At 37.3% G+C, this 16806-nt stretch overlaps 7 protein-coding genes across 7 annotated transcripts; 4 read left to right on the top strand and 3 right to left on the bottom strand.

Annotated features, from left to right (window-relative positions):
* Positions 1-354: 354 nt before the first annotated feature.
* Positions 355-1344, top strand: HEM13 (coproporphyrinogen oxidase; the record flags this gene model as incomplete). The annotated part of the gene is made up of 1 exon (XM_004181721.1): positions 355-1344. The coding sequence occupies one exon, from the start codon at positions 355-357 to the stop codon at positions 1342-1344; it is 990 nt and encodes a 329-aa protein (XP_004181769.1).
* A 608-nt stretch (positions 1345-1952) lies between these two features.
* TBLA0G03120 (amino acid permease) lies at positions 1953-3974 on the bottom strand (the record flags this gene model as incomplete). The annotated part of the gene is made up of 1 exon (XM_004181720.1): positions 1953-3974. The coding sequence occupies one exon, from the start codon at positions 3972-3974 to the stop codon at positions 1953-1955; it is 2022 nt and encodes a 673-aa protein (XP_004181768.1).
* Positions 3975-5837: 1863 nt separating this feature from the next.
* MET22 (3'(2'),5'-bisphosphate nucleotidase) lies at positions 5838-6920 on the bottom strand (the record flags this gene model as incomplete). Its single annotated transcript, XM_004181719.1, has 1 exon — positions 5838-6920. One exon carries the CDS (start codon positions 6918-6920, stop codon positions 5838-5840), a length of 1083 nt encoding a protein of 360 aa, XP_004181767.1.
* A 631-nt stretch (positions 6921-7551) lies between these two features.
* Positions 7552-8151, top strand: PST2 (flavodoxin-like fold family protein; the record flags this gene model as incomplete). Its single annotated transcript, XM_004181718.1, has 1 exon — positions 7552-8151. One exon carries the CDS (start codon positions 7552-7554, stop codon positions 8149-8151), a length of 600 nt encoding a protein of 199 aa, XP_004181766.1.
* Positions 8152-8326: 175 nt separating this feature from the next.
* Positions 8327-8686, bottom strand: MIX14 (Mix14p; the record flags this gene model as incomplete). Its single annotated transcript, XM_004181717.1, has 1 exon — positions 8327-8686. One exon carries the CDS (start codon positions 8684-8686, stop codon positions 8327-8329), a length of 360 nt encoding a protein of 119 aa, XP_004181765.1.
* Positions 8687-10145: 1459 nt separating this feature from the next.
* Positions 10146-11474, top strand: RAD28 (Rad28p; the record flags this gene model as incomplete). The annotated part of the gene is made up of 1 exon (XM_004181716.1): positions 10146-11474. The coding sequence occupies one exon, from the start codon at positions 10146-10148 to the stop codon at positions 11472-11474; it is 1329 nt and encodes a 442-aa protein (XP_004181764.1).
* Positions 11475-13001: 1527 nt separating this feature from the next.
* On the top strand, positions 13002-16445 carry REG1 (protein phosphatase regulator REG1; the record flags this gene model as incomplete). Its single annotated transcript, XM_004181715.1, has 1 exon — positions 13002-16445. One exon carries the CDS (start codon positions 13002-13004, stop codon positions 16443-16445), a length of 3444 nt encoding a protein of 1147 aa, XP_004181763.1.
* Between the last annotated feature and the right edge of the window lie 361 nt (positions 16446-16806).

Genomic DNA, 16806 nt, shown 5'->3' with positions numbered 1-16806 from the left:
TTGCTGGCTGGCCTACTCGTCTCAGGTAACGTTTAGGGCTGTCTCGTTTGTTACTTCCAACCACTGTCCATTGAAACGTCTGTAGCATTCAATAATAATTTCTATAAGAATCCATTGATCTTGACGAGTTCGTTTGATGTATAAATAGGTCCCTGTTTAGTCAACATTCTCGATACATTCTCGATCTTCCCTTAACTCTCGTCATATTTTTATTTTTTTTTCAGATCAATTTTTCCTTATATATATTTTATAATTTTTTTGTTCTTCCATTCTTTTTTTTTCTTTTAACTTTATTATATCAAAACAGTCAAAGGATCAATTGACAATCCAATTCATTATAATATACTAACAACCATGCCTGCCCCAACTGATAAGACCAATCTTCCCATCCGTACCAAGATGGAAGAATTAATCAAACGTAAGCAAAAGGAAATTGTTGCTGGTTTGGAAACTTTAGACACTGTGAAATTTCATGCAGACTCTTGGGAACGTGGTAATGATGGTGGTGGTGGTACCTCTATGGTTATTCAAAACGGTACTACTTTTGAAAAAGGTGGTGTCAACGTTTCTGTTGTTTATGGTAAGTTAACTCCAGAAGCTATTCTTGCTATGAAGAATGACCATGCTGATTTGAAATTGCCAACTGATGAAAAGACTGGTTTACCAGTAGCTGACGGTGTTAAATTTTTCGCTTGTGGTTTATCCATGGTTATTCACCCACACAATCCTCATGCTCCAACTACCCATTTGAATTACCGTTATTTCGAAACTTGGAACCCAGATGGTACTCCACAAACTTGGTGGTTCGGTGGCGGTTCTGATTTAACACCAGCTTACTTATATGAAGAAGATGCTGAATTATTCCACAACAATCATAAATTAGCCTTGGATAAACATGATAAAGAATTATACCCAAAATGGAAAGCTTGGGCTGATAAATATTATTACATTCCTCACAGAAATGAAACTAGAGGTATTGGTGGTACTTTCTTTGATGATTTCAACGAAAAAGATCCAAACGAAATCTTGAAGATTGTTGAAGATTCCTTCGATGCCTTCTTACCATCTTATTTGCCAATCGTTGCTAGAAGAAAGGATATGGAATTCACTCCAAAGCAAAAGGAATGGCAAGCTATTAGACGTGGTAGATATGTTGAATTCAACTTAATCATCGATAGAGGTACTCAATTCGGTTTAAGAACCCCAGGTTCCAGAGTTGAATCTATCTTGATGACTTTACCTGTCCATGCTTCTTGGATGTATGAATACCACCCCGAAAAGGGATCTGAAGAAGAAAAGTTGATCTTGGCTACTACTACCCCAAAAGCTTGGGCCACCAAATAGATGAAAAATAGAAAAGAAAAAAGTAGAAGTTGCATATTAATGAATTGATGCTGTTGTTTTCTTGTATATATACTTACGCAAACGACACATTTATGTACTTTATAACCTTTATTTATTTTTATTTATTTTATTTACTAATATTTTAACATTTTTTATATACTCTATTTTTTCAAGATTTACCACATCTCTTAAATAGAAAGAAAAAAAAAGGAAAAACGAAACACAGTAGAAAGAGTATGAACCCGGAAACACCGCGTTACGGAAGTTTCTTAGCCGCCGTTTAACTCTGAATTACAACATATGAGCGAGAACATATACAGTGGGGTAAATCTTTTAGCTGGGGAAATTTACGTTTTGGGGAAAACGATATATATAAAAGAATAGAAAATAAAAGCCTTCTTCATTACATGTTTCACTACGGATATATTAAATTCTTTTAAGTCTTAGTAATGGTGTTTCAATTTTTTTTTGTTTTGTTTTCTCGATTTATTATTATACAAAGGATATATATGGTGAATTTTAAAAATAAAGTATCTTTCTTCTAATTTTCAGATGAAGATCTAATAATGCTGCCGTTTATTGATAAAAAAAAGAGATGTATGTCTAATTTAAAGAGTCCACAACCATGCATAGATTTTCTTACCAATATTGGATTGTTTATATTTTTCATAACTTTCCTCCTTCTCCTGTCTTAGGAAATCAGCATCATATATTCTTCTTTGGTAATCAACATCAATATCTTTCAATGGGATCAAGATGGTCCAATCTTTATTATAGATCATATAACATAAATAAAAGAATACCCAAATGACAAAGGCCAAATAACTTTCAAAAAAGGAAATTGCTGTGACTTGGCCACCACTGCCTGGAGCACTTAAAGCAACCCAGAATTGAGCGATCAACACCAATAAATTGAAGAAAAGACCGTAATAACTGCCCCAGATCCCAGTGATGGCCTTGTATCCAACTTCATCCATGGATTTGCCATGATATTTCATGGCCCACCTGAATCTGATATGTGATAATAAGATACCTGACCATGCAAACAATTCACTTAACCCGGCAATGGCGGCTAGCCATGTGAAAACTTCATCTTCCTTTTTAGAAGTAGCAGCGAAGGCGATGACACCAAACAAGGAACAAACACATAGAGCCAATAAAGGTCTACCTGCTCTATCGACATAAGTTAAGAATTTTGGCGCAAACCCTTGTTCTGCTAAAGTGGCTAATAATCTTGGGCCAGCAAATAAAGCACTATTTGCGACTGAAATGACTGAAAGTAAGATAACAGCATTAATAAAATGAGGCACGATTTTGACACCATGGATTTGAGCAGCCAAGACATAAGGAGAGGCATCTTTGGAATTAGCATTCCCCATCAAATCTGGACTATTGTATGGAACATTAAACCCAATCAAAATCATAGTCAATAAATAAATGATTGCGACACGATATACAGAAGTCTTTGCAGCGACAGGGACAGCTTTTCTTGGATTTTCTTGTTCATTAACGGAAAGAACGTATAATTCAGTACCACCGTAAGAGAAATAAGCATTAATCAAAACGTAACAAACTTCTTTGAATCTAGCAGCACCATTATCGGAGGCGAATGGGCCAGGATCGTGCCAATACTTCCCTCCGATATAACCATCATGGCCTGCACCACCACAATTAACCACGATGGAGAAAATAATGAACCCAGTAATCATCAAAATTTTACAAGAATTGAAAAAAAATTCAGCTTCTGCATAAAGACGTAACCCTATGAAATGAACAAATAATAAAAACAAATAAAAGATCAGGACGAAAATATCTGGATTGATGGAAGTGGTCCAATATTTCACAGTAATGGAAGAAGTGATCAATTCCAAAGGTAGAATGGTTAACCAATTTAATGCAAAGATCCAAACAGTGGCAAACCCAAATGGTTTGGAGATAAATAATGATTGATAAGTATTAAACCCACCGGGTAAAGTGGGATAAGCGATAGCCATTTCACCGGCGGCTTGAACGACGAAATAAGTGACAAATGAAACCATGAAATAACCGACCACTAGCCCTGCTGGACCCGAAAAATGAAGAGATTTAGCATTGGCAACCAATAGACCAGTACCGATACCAGTTGCCAAAGTCATCATGATGACATGTCTAGCCTTCATCCCACCCTTTTTGGGCATATCCTCTGAGGCAGCAATAGACGTCGTACCATCTTCCAAATCATCATTTAACGCATAAATGTTTTCATTTTTCTTATTATTAGGATCGACTTCATTAGAATTCATATCATAAGCGGTATCGATATTTGTGGAAGGTTCGCCTCCATTACCCATATAGAAATCACTTTCATCACCTTTATTCATGTTATTGATATTTGTGGTACTGATATCCTGTTGAGCACGTCTACGTCTTCTTTCGCCAACCGGTTCAGCTCTTTTGAACGAATCTATCCAATTCTGGTAATAGCTGTGCACATTTCTATGCCTTGGTTTGCTCCTTTCATCTGATTGAGTATCTCTTGCATATCTTTCTGCAAGGTTTATATCTGAGACGTTTGTATCCTGGTCTAGGATTTCGAACTGATCAGGTTCTTTTTCTACAGACCCACGGCTGCCACCGAAGAATCTTGGCATGTTGTGTTGGATGAGCTTTTGAGTGGTGGATTTAAGTTTTGATGTTGTATTGGATAAAGTCTCGAACAGAAAAAAAGACAAAAGGTGTGAATATATATAGATATATTCGACAAATCCAAATCAGTAGGAAAATGTTTCAATATGACAGGGTTTATATATTAAAAAAAAAAAGAGAATAGTATCTGGAGAGTACTACGAATTTTACAATGGGATTAGTATAAGCAAAAAACAAAAAAAACAAAAAATCTTTGATTAGATTAAAGAAAAAAAAATAACAAGGTTAGTAAATAAAAATAAAATAATACGATCCAGTTTATCAAGTAGCTAGACAGATGAAAAAAAAAAATAGAATAAAATTAAAAATTAAAAATGACAAAGTAACAAAGTAAACTGGATGAAACAAAATTTAAAAGCAACAGCATTAGCAAGAACAATAACAGCAAAGCAAAAGAAATCTACAATACAATTACGTAGTAGTATCTTTTTTTTTTTTTTCATTTCACTTAACTTAACGGGATTTCTTAAAACCCTTTTAGCTTTATTTTCATCCCAACCAATACCATCGATATCAAACTTAATCTATAGAAATTACTATAACAAGATAAGTGAGTATAATCTAGAGGACTAAGGTTTTACCATGGAGCACCAGGGGATTACTATGGGATTACTAGAGGATTACTATAGGATTACAAGGCTTACTAGAGGATTCCGAGTCTAGTCGTGGGTAAACTTTCCATATATCAAGAACTTATCACCCGACAATATATGGAAAAAGTAAAAGATAGTATGAAAAAGTGAAAAGATTTGCCCGCCCAAGATTTGTCTAGGGACTACGATTAAATTGGGACTAGGGCCAAATTGGGCTTAAATTTCGGGATTCTTGTCAAATTAGGTTTCCCCCTTGGTATTTGCTACGTAACGAACGGATCCAGGGAAGAAAGTGGCAAAGAGAAGGATTACTATTGTTATTGCTATTACTATTGATATTATCAAACTGAAGAAATATTTTGGGGGTTGCCTGGACCACAGGATGCAAGGGTTTATAGATTCCTGAAAAGGCGATATCGAATGCCGGAAACGGCCCGCCGGACCGAGCGAGTTGTGCGGGTGCGTCTGGGAATACCTGAGGCTGTGCGGACATTTCAGTGCCGGACATTTCCGGGGAAGGGCCTGGGTGTTCGGGTGGACAGGCCGTTTCCGGCGTGCGGCGTGATGCCGGCAAGGATTTCGGAGAGAGGAGGCGTGATGCTGAGCAGGCATTTCTGTGTGGATGTATTCTCCGGGCGATTCTCTGGGAGAGTCTGTTTGTAGTTTAGAGACGTTTTTTTTTTCGCAAACGGGTCTTAAGGTTTCCTAATTGGGAGCGTGTCGCGTCGCCAGGATGGCCCGAAACGGAAGGGTCCTGATAGGGGTTAATTAGGACAGATATGATTGGTTGAGATAGAAAAGATACATCCACAGGTAAAGTAGGGTTTAGTAGGGCTGTGATAGTGTCTGAGCAGGGTTGAGATAGGGCACTTTTAGGAACGGGATACGTCTTTTACAGGCAAGATAAGACACGATAGGTTACCACAAAGGCACTAATGGGAATCGATAGCGACTATCGTAGTAAAGGCAAGCATTATCGTGGGTGTTGGCGGCTACTGGGTGCCTAGCAACGAGATTAAGGTTGTAAGAGATGATTGCGATAAGGGATGCCGATGACGGGCTGGCGATGCCGGTAACGGGACGACATGTAATAGTGCAATGTGCAATGCGCATTGTGTAATGCAAATTGTAGGGTGCAAATTGTATAGTGCATCACGTTGTGCAATGTTCGATGTACAAAGAATACAAATGATAAATATTATAAAATACAAACGCCTAGTGCTTTCTGGATCTGATGATCTCGCCGGCAGTCGTGACAACTTTTGTATGTAACTCTGCAGGCCCACAGGTGGCAATGACGCCCTTGGTGGCCAGTGTTCTACCATTACCGAAATCTAAAGGAACGTTTTCCATCGCATCGGTATGGATCCCTCCGGACTCCAGAACAATCACATTTCCTGCGGCATGGTCCCATATCTTTTCTTGGAATTCCATTGTTAATGGGATACGCAAATATGCGTCGCCAAGACCGGATGCCAAGAGACAATATTTCACATTCGAATCCAAATGTCTTGTCTGCTTCATCCCTAAACGTGACTTAATCATATCTTGTTCGTCATGGTCTGAATGTGCTCTTTCTACACCTTCTAACGAGACCATTTGGTTGGTGTCAGTAAGCGTATTACATTTCAAAGCAGACCAATTTAATCTAGGTAAACTGGCCACGGAGATGAACGCACCATGATCTCTGTGAGCTCTATACAGATAACCAAACTTATCAAACCCAGTAGTATCTTGTCCACCGTAGGATTCCAAAGATAGATTGGGACAGCCAACACATCCGATTTGTGGTTTACCATCTACAATAAATGCCAAGCATACAGAGAATTGATCGCCTCTTAAAAACCCTTTAGTCCCATCAATTGGATCTAAACACCAGAATCGACCAGATCTACCACCTTGATAATTACCCATATTAATAACACGGCGCACATCGTCGGTAGTAGCCAAGGGGAAATCCTGGCCGTCTTTGAAAGGATATACGTCGTCCTCGCATGGGTAATCTCTGGTATATATCTCATCATTCTCATTAATCAAACTCAAGATCCTGGACAAAAACTCATCACTCAAATCATCAGCAGATTCTTCACCAACAATACTATCGTTGGGGAAATTCGCCTTGATCGTATTGATGATGATCGTCTGAGCTGCAAAGTCTCCCACAGTAACTGGCGATTTGTCATCTTTAATAATAGTAGAATTGTTTCTATTAGAAATCACTTGAGATTGGATTCTACGGGTCAACAAGGAAGCCTTACGAACTGCCTGAGTGGCCACGACCAATTCCTTAGAGTACATAGTATGTCTTTAACGATCTTACTTTTTCTATCTTAATATTCAGTCCAAAGTGTGCTGTATGTTTCCTACTGTCCTTCAAAATATATACTTTAATTACTTAGTTAGTCACCGCTATATTAAGTTCGCACCGAATCTTAGGCAAGATTCAACCAAATCTTCTCCGGGTAAGACCGCGCCACGTGATTTTAATAATGTTAGTAATATCACTTAGTAACGCTGAATAAGCACTGCGGAAATTTGCGGTAATTTCCGCGGTGTGTTCCCAAGAAGAAGCATTCCGTACCACTGGAATGAAATTTTAACATTTTATAACCCCCCGCTCTCCTCACGTTGACTAAGATATCTTTTCGTCGTTTACGATAGATGACAAATACGGATAATAGCCAATTGAAACAGAAACTTTGTTGAGAAAGTGAGGCAACATGGTTGAAATATGCCGTAGTTGTCAAGGTAATAAACCTTAGGGGACATGTATATAAATACCCAGGTTTTTCAGAACTTGAACAAAATAGAAACAAATTTAGTTTCTTTTCTCTCTCTGTCTCTTTCTCTCCCCTAAATACTACAAGAGTAAGACAATACAGTTCTTTCAATATCTCTCAGATCACACAGACAATTAAATTTATAAAAAATGGCTCAAAAAGTTGCTATCATCATCTACTCCATGTACGGCCACGTCGCCGAAATGGCTGAAGCTGAAAAAAAGGGGATCATCAGGGCTGGTGGTCAAGCTCAAATCTACCAAGTCCCAGAAACTTTATCCCCAGATGTCTTGAAATTGATGCATGCTGCTCCAAAACCAAACTACCCAATTGCTACCAAAGAGACTTTGACTGAATACGACCACTTCTTATTCGGTATTCCAACCAGATTCGGTAACTTCCCAGCTCAATGGAAGGCTTTCTGGGATCAAACCGGTGGTTTATGGGCTGGTGGTGCTCTACATGGTAAGACTGTTGGTATGTTCGTCTCTACTGGTACCGGTGGTGGTAACGAATCTACCATCATGAATTGTTTGTCTACCATTGTTCATCACGGTATGATCTTTGTTCCATTAGGTTACAAGACAGCCTTCCCACAATTGACCAACTTGGAAGAACCACACGGTGGTTCCCCATGGGGTGCTGGTACTTTTGCCGGTGCTGATGGTTCTAGAATGCCAACCGACTTGGAATTGAAGATTGCTTCTATCCAAGGTGAAGCTTTCTACTCTACCATTGCCAATATGTGAATAGCACGCAATTAAACGAGTGTTTTTTGACGATTTTTATACATATATTAATATAACATATATATACATACGTATATATATATGATTTATAATTTTAAATATTTACAAGGGAAAAAAAGGTAACTTATATATATATATATATATATATATATATTTGTTTGTTGAGCTATTGTGGTTAATTAGCAGGTGGAAACTTCAAATTACTCAAGATTGGTTTCGTACCTTTCAATTGATTCGAAGAGCATTCCCTTAATGAATCCAATTCCTTAGAACACAACTGATCTATACTCGTATCACTCTCACCCTTTTCCCAATTCTTTCTAATACAATTGTTATAATTGTTTAAAAGTGTTTGACAATTGGTCATAATCTTTTGTATACTAGGTACTTTGTTTTCAATACAATTCGATAATTCTTTACGAGATGCATTGCAATCTTCATTAGAAGATAAGCATTTGTGGTATGTAATAAATTGTTGAGGACAATTCAATGCCACTTCTTCCATAACAATTTCATCCAATACATTTGAAGACATTCTTGTATGTATATATGTATGTAAATAACTAACTTCTTTCTGTTTTGTTTTTTTTTCTTTAAAAGAATTTGTCACCCTTAGGGCCTCTAGGGATATTTTTTACTGAAGTTTACGTATGTTTTTTGCATTAACCGGAAATTTTATAACATTCTCGGGTCGCTCCTCCACGCCGTGCATTATATGCTATTGAATGTCTCTTTAATACGTTTTCTAATATATTTTTGTCGTTCTCTTGTAATAGCCACACGGATTCTTTTTTTACTTCTCTCTAATGTTTCATTACTGGGATAAATTAGACATTTCCTTGCTAATCGCTGTTCCAGCATTTGAATCCTCTTGTGATTATTCTTACGCCTTTTGGCCCATAGTTTTTTCCAAATGTAAAGTTTTTCTTGGTTTGGTTGTTTCTCTAGCATTGTTGTGGTGGAGATTATGTTTTATGTTTGAGAGAGTGAGTGAGTGTGTGTGTGTGTGTGTGTTTATTTATATAAGCGCATCTCTTTTTTGTGTATTTGTGCATAATAGCAATACTTTAAGGGATACTTCTAGAAAATGCGACCGTTAATTGAAAAAAAAAAAAATACTTTTCTGTAAAATTATACACTATCAAAATACCTCTGTCAAATTGTAATTGCAGTCTTTTACCCTTGTCACTGTTCGAGTAAATGACCTTAGCATAGCAGCACAAGTTATTATTGTAAATATCTGTCATATATTAATTATAGTAAGAAAAGCATGTGTTCTCTATTGTTACCTCTTTGTTTCCCAATGCTGTTCTTTTATTTTCTGCCCTTTTCGTATGTGCAACTTGTAAGACGAAAAATTCTAGAATCGTTCAGCAAACCTGTACGGCGCAAACACATTATGGAAAAAATAAGAACTGATCTAAATAAAAACAAAAAGTCTTGGCACAATAAAAAATAGGTCGCACATGTGTTGCACCGTCAGTGGTTCTAGACATGTATATTTATATAATGGGAACCTTGCTTTGGCTCTTTTAGATTTTTTGGTTGTTTTTCTTCGGGCCACTCTGTTAATTGGAATATGCTATGCAATACACAATTGTATGGTGACAGCATTTCCCAATAGCAACCAAGTTGTTTCTGTTTCCGCGGTTGTCTTACCGCCAACCAAACGGAAAGAATGTGACGCTGGCAACTAATTCCATTCAAAAAGTTGTAAGTCCGCGGAATTAAGGAACAAAAGCATATTCTGCTTTATTTCCTGATTGCTTCCCAATCCGATGTGTTATTCATGCCAAGCGAGAATGTCTATTCAATGATAGGGTAGAGAGTGTAGGACCCAAAAGTTTAAATTTATTTACTACCGATTTCTAAGGGAAAATTATACGTAATTAATGGGAAGGAAGAAGCGATGAGACGAAGAAAAAGAAAAAAAACAAACGGGCAGAGAAACAAATAACGATATACACACACACACACAACTATAGCGACTACAAATGAACAAGTTAGACTATACAAGATTTTGCCCCCGGAAGATAGATTACACCAAAGAATTCCAATTACAATTGGAACGAATATTTGAAGGCAACGTTCCTAAACTATACAAGCTTCGACAACGGAAAAACATTGAAAGTTTCTTAACATGTTTAGATCTAGATAGTGAGGCCAACGAGTATCTTTTAATTGGCAAGGACGATGGCAGTGTTGAATTATGGGATACAGATGATCGATTGACGAAAAATGACACACAATATGAGGTGGTTAATAGAAGGATAAATTTCTATAAGGGAACCAAAACCGGGAATGAGATCCCCACCCATAGTGTGTCTAGTTCCTCGAACCATCGCTTGATACATAGCTACACCTCCAACAATCGAGCGTATCGTATGTATCGTGGTTCATCATCATCAGCTTCTCCTTCTTCTTCTTCTTCCATACAAAAGGAAGGTTCAAGCACAAGCACACTATCCTATCACCAGTATAGTATCAATAGTATCCTATGGTATCCTCGTGATAATGGAATGTTTTTCACAGGATCTGGAGATCGGTGTGTAAAGATCTGGGACACAAACAGGTTTTCCCCTGTACAAAGTGTTGATTTACGGTTTGCCGTGAATGAAGTATCATGTTCCACAAACAATGTTTTAGGGATTGCGAGTCAGGATACGGTTCCGCGGCTGATAGATTTGCGAGAGGCAATAGGGCAAGGCGCTATCACCATGGGATCTCGTAGTAGACAGCCGTGTAAAAACGCCTTAACAAGCATCCAGTTTAATCCAGTACCAAGTAGAGAACATTTTATTCTGACTGGTGATCGACAATCGGATGTACGGCTATGGGATTTACGTGTTCCACAACAAGAATTGGCCATTTGGCCTGGTGGTACTGCCGGTATTGCCTGGGAGCCAGAAAAGGCGCAAGAGTTTTGTTCCATGGGGACTGATGGATGGTTACGAATAAGAGCCGTGGGAAGTGATGGCAGTGGTAGGAACTCCGATCACGTGGGCAGTGGGCGGGTGGTTGGGCCACGTGACCCGTTACGCGTCAGTTCCGGTGGCGAGACGCGTAAACACACTGGGCGGCGTATCACGTGGTGTGGGAATATGGTATTGTGCCATACGGCCCTGGGCACAGTGGAGGCGCACGTGCCGGCAACTGGGCGGCTATGGCGGACGTTAGAAGCAGAAGGAATCGCCACAGACGGCGCCGCACATACGGGAGGATTGGCACTACAGGGTGGTCTAGGGCACCCTGCGGGGTTGCGACTGTTCCTGGGGTGTGGCAGTACGCTCGTGGACTGTGGAGGATGTTCCGTGGAAGGATAATCCGGGGTTGAGGGGAGAGTCAAAAGGGGCCAAGAGAAAGGCAAGAGAGAGAGGAGATTCTTCCGAGGATGTTCTTCCGAGGATGTTCTTCCGAGGATGTTCCGGACAGATAATCCGAGACAAGTTTTTTTTCCCCGCTGGCGGCTTATGTTGGCCAGCCACAATAGCCCATCATCAGCTGACCGTCCCCGCACTTTTTGCCACCCCCGCAACTTGCACCGCGTGGGCCTTCCAGGCGACCCTGTGTCAGTTTGGCCAGCCCGACGCGAAAAAAATGCCGCACAGCTCTACGACGCGAAAAACTAAAAATTTAAAAATAGAAATAAAAGAAAATTAGAAATAAAAAGAAAAGCACCCCTCGTCTTTTGCCCCCCAATTTCTCATCACGTGCACGTACGTGCTCACGTGGAATATCGGCGACGTAAAATAGGCACCAGCCAGCCGTGCTACGGGTGTGTCTGTGTTAAAAAAAATCGTCTGCAGGCTTGTCTGAGGAGCCTGCTGAGGCTTGGCGGGGTGCCCGTAATGGAAGTAATTTTATTGTGATTATTTCTCATCTTATTTAGTATTCTATCATTCTTACTTTCTTGCTTACTTACTCTTACTTTTTACTCTTATTTTCATTTCAATTTCAATTTCAATTTCAATTGACTGTCCCTCTTTTTTTTCAAACCCGCTTTAAGTAAAAGTGTGAAAAATTAACATAAATAAATTTCAACAAGAAAAATTCAAAAAAAAAAATTAATCTGGTTGCTTTAAATTTTATCTAATCGCTTTACTTTGCTTTTCGCTTTTCTTTCTTTAATAATCGCATTCATAAGTCACGTTTATATACATTTAATCCATACACACTAGCCCCTCTCTGTCTACGTATTGGACCAAGTTCAACTTATTTTTCTTTTTTTTCCCCTCCCATAACAACAATAATAATAATAATAATTCATTTTTTTAGTGTCTATTAAACTTTTTTTTTCTTATTTTTTTTAAAAAACAAAAATAGCTTCATTGCTCATTGCTTATTGCTTATTGCTTATTGCTTATTGCTTATTGCTTATTGCTTATTGCTTATTGCTTATTGCTTATTGCTCATTACTCATTACTCATTACTCATTACTCATTACTCATCGCCTCCTCCCACTACTGAGAAAATAAATTTGAAGCAACATCACACACATCACTCTAAATAGCATCACTATCTCAGAATCCAAACACCACTCACACACGCACACACAACTTAGGATTTTTTTTCTACAACTGCATCTACAAAAACTCATATCAAACACCCCTCGTCTTCTACCAATCCTATTCACAGTATACACATCTGTCTGTCTTTATTCTTCCCCTTCTTATTCTAGTCCATTACATTAAAACTTCTATTTTGTTTTCTTTTTTTTGCCCGGTAAATTGGCGTTTAGATCTACAAGATAGAAAATTAAAAAAAAAATAATAAAAGATATCCCCCCCCCAACAACATAATATATACATATATATCTTCCTCAGCGTAATCCTTCCCACAGCAAAAGCATCATGCCAAACAATCTAGCTTCGTATTTCGCCTCTCATTCAAATAAAAGCAATAATAACAGTGGCAACCGCGTGCCAATCCCATACACTCGCAGTAAGAGCAACACAACACATTACCAATCCATATCAAGCAAGAACCACGAACTTTTGCAAAAGAATAACATGCAGATCCCAGACGAAGACGAAGATATGGGTCCCTCCGTGTCAATGGCAGTCCAAGCTGATAACGACGATGAGTTTCATAAAAAGACTTTTAATTTGAAGAGAACAAGGTCTCTCGGATATCTTCACGATTCGAAATCAAATTTGAACAATATTTCAGACTCTTCCGATGACGATGAGGACTACACCACACATGCCAATACCACAATGAATCGCAACCCTACAGCCCACCCCAATATACCCTTCCAACTATTCAAAAACAATCATTCATTCACACCAACTCCATCTCCATCTCCTTCGCTTTCATCTTCCTCATCATCATCACGCTCACCCTCTGTATCCTCCCCTGGTGTTCCAATACAAAGATTAAATTCAGACTCATATATCCCCTCTGCATCCACGTCGCCTCCTCCAGCTGATAACGATACTTTATTGATACCACAAGATGATAACGATGTAGTAAGAGAACCAGAAAGACATGTCGATTATCTATCACATCATTGGAACGAGTACGAAATTTCAAATTCTTGGAAATATATCGTTTTGAAGAAAAAGAAAAGAAACGTTCAAGATGAAGTCAACTCGGCAAGATTGGAAAACGCTTCTTGGAGAACTTGGGCAAAGGCAAGGAATAATTTACAAACAGTATCGCCGGAAATCGTAAATTGGTCCAAAGATTCAGATGTCACTTGGCTTTATGGTCCCGTTGTCACCGATGATCAATTAGAATTACATCATACTTCTTCAGAGAAAAATATTTCAAATACAACAACTTCAACTTCAATGGAATTATTATACGGTGCCGACGACAAGAGATTGCAAAAAAACAAAAGTAATGCTAATACCAATCCAAATGTCAAATTAAAGCCAATCTTAAAGAAAAGAACAGTCACGGAAATCATTGAAGAAAACGCTCTTTGGAAATTGAACGAGGCAAGAAAACATTTTAATGAAATGAGACACACAACAGTGGTTATGGATCCAAATGGTCCTGCAAAGGATCCTCATGAAGATTACAATTTCTTGGCGGGTAAAATCAACGCCCAATATTATTCCCCCATTACCAAGAATAATACTCAAGACCAAATAGTACTACAAGATGTAATACCGACAACCGCGCCAAAACTATCCACTCCTTCTTCTTATACAAATTTAAGAAGCGTAGCGTCTGCCGCAGCTCTATTAGAAGGAAATAATGATAATCTTTTCCAAACCACAAACATCAACAACAACGTCCCCATCATGAACTTCATGAACCCAAAAAGATCAACCACTCCCACTAATGATAATGACATTAATGCCGCCGCCACCACCACTACTACTACTACTACTATTCAAACGACTAATGACAATGATAAATCTGCAATTACTCCTTCATCAATAAGAAACGATTCTAATATTGCTAATTCCAATTCTAATTCTAATAACAATCTTAATTCTAATCTTAATAATACTACTAATACTAATAATAACAATAATAATAATTATAATAACCCCAACTCTAATGACAATGACAATACAAACACTCCAGACGAACCCATACTACCATCGATTCTGACAACTTCGTCAAATAACAACAATAATAATGTCCATAATGAAAGCATAGCTTTATCAAAGGATAGACATATTCATTTCAATGATAGAGTGGAACAATGTGAAGCAGTCAAATATTCAAGCTCAGATACATTATCACAATTAAACTCTTCTTCTTCAATTGATTCTTTAAATAATTATTCAAATAACAATGATAGTTATTTCACTTTACCCAAAAAGCATAATAATAATTCCATGCAAACCCATCAGTCTTCTTCTTCCTCAGATGATGACGATGATGATCAAGATGATGAGGATAGTGGGTTATTCATTAATGCAAGATTTTCAAGAAGATTTGATTCATCAATTCATTCTCCATTAACCGATAACACTTCCACAACTTCTTCGAGATCAGCAAATAATCCAACTGGTAATAATTTAATCACTCAATTACACCCAATAATTAAATTATTACCTGCAACCACTTTAAATTATGGTTCAGATGAAGAATCAGATAGTGATTATAGTGGTTACAGGAATGCAGAATCTCACAACGTTAATACCTATAGAGGTTACGATTACATGTATGATTATAATTCAGTTTATACCGGTGATACTTCAAGTTTCTTACCAATGGATCATTCAGGTATCATTGATATTCCAGAAGGTATTGATTTACAACATACAATGAGGAACGATAGTATTGCAAGTAATTATTCAAATTATGATAATTCTCTTACAAACACTCCTATACTAAGTAATTCTAATCAATTGCTTACAAATAATAATAATACTAATAATAATAACAGCAATACTTTGAGTAACGATGCTGTAACAACACCTCAAGCAAATCTTCCAATATCAAATCGTAGTTTCACTTTCATGGATAGTGATGAAGACACAGATATGAGTACTCCAAGTGACTTAGAAGACGAATCTGGAAGTTATTCCGGTTCTGAAGGAAATCAACAATTCATTGAACATTCACAAGAACAAAGTTCAGATGATGATAGTGATGATGAAGCTGACGGTTATAACAATAACATGGGTCTTGGTTTGAAAAGAACAGTTTCTTTGGGGAAATCAATGGGTAATAATTCATTGAAGGATTTAACTCAAAGTGTTTCAGTGGCTTCATTCACTGATAATTCAAGAACTCATAGCTTTATAACTGGTAAGCTATTGAACTCACCCATCACAAATCCAACTACTGCTACAACTAACGATAAATATAATATATCCCATTCAAACTTAAATAGTTTAGCAGGTTCCATCCCAACAAGATCCTCTCCTCTAGTATCTACAGTTAAGAAAACAATTAGAAAGCCAATTGTTCCAAAGAGAACAGTATCATCATCAAGTTTTATATTTGCATCAGATAGTGAAGACGAAGATGATGAAGATGAAGACGATAATGAAAATAAAAGTAATGATGGACTTGTGAAAGAGACAATCAATAATACCAATACAAATGGTGGTCAGCTGATGGGATCAATAAAGGACACCATCGGGTTTATTGATAATAATGAAGATTTAATGAGTAATAGTATATCAGTCTCTTATTCAAGTATCCATAAAGATTTGTTGTCAAGATCATCACAAAACCTAACTCAAGGAATGACCTCAGATAATTTTTTATTGCCTTCTCATACTCCGAATTCGACACCAATTTCTTCATTAAATAATTCCACTATTTCAAAGGGGCTTTATTCAACTAATGGAAAGACAGATTCAGATATCCATAAAAAGTAATTTGCATCGACAAATAGTATTTATATTAACACTAGCTAGTATTATGGCCATCCCACTAATTAATGATATTGAACATTTATTGCAGTTATAAAGTGTAAAAAATAAGAAAAAAACAAGAAAAAAAAAGAAAAAGAACAAGAAAACCTTTTTAAAAAAAATTAATAACAGAACAAAAATATGACATCCAAATATTATCACCTAAATGATTACAAACCATTTACAAAATTATAGGAAACAACTCCTTATACTCAAAAAAAAATTTTAATAAATTTCAAAGTTCATCTTTATTTTCTAATCAATATATATCATCCCATCTGCAGTTTTTTTTTCTAATAAAGCATTTTATGCATATATTACCTAA

Source organism: Henningerozyma blattae, chromosome 7 (genome assembly GCF_000315915.1).
Source record: "Henningerozyma blattae CBS 6284 chromosome 7, complete genome".
Lineage (NCBI taxonomy): Eukaryota > Fungi > Ascomycota > Saccharomycetes > Saccharomycetales > Saccharomycetaceae > Henningerozyma > Henningerozyma blattae.
This window is presented reverse-complemented; position numbering and strand designations above follow the sequence as displayed.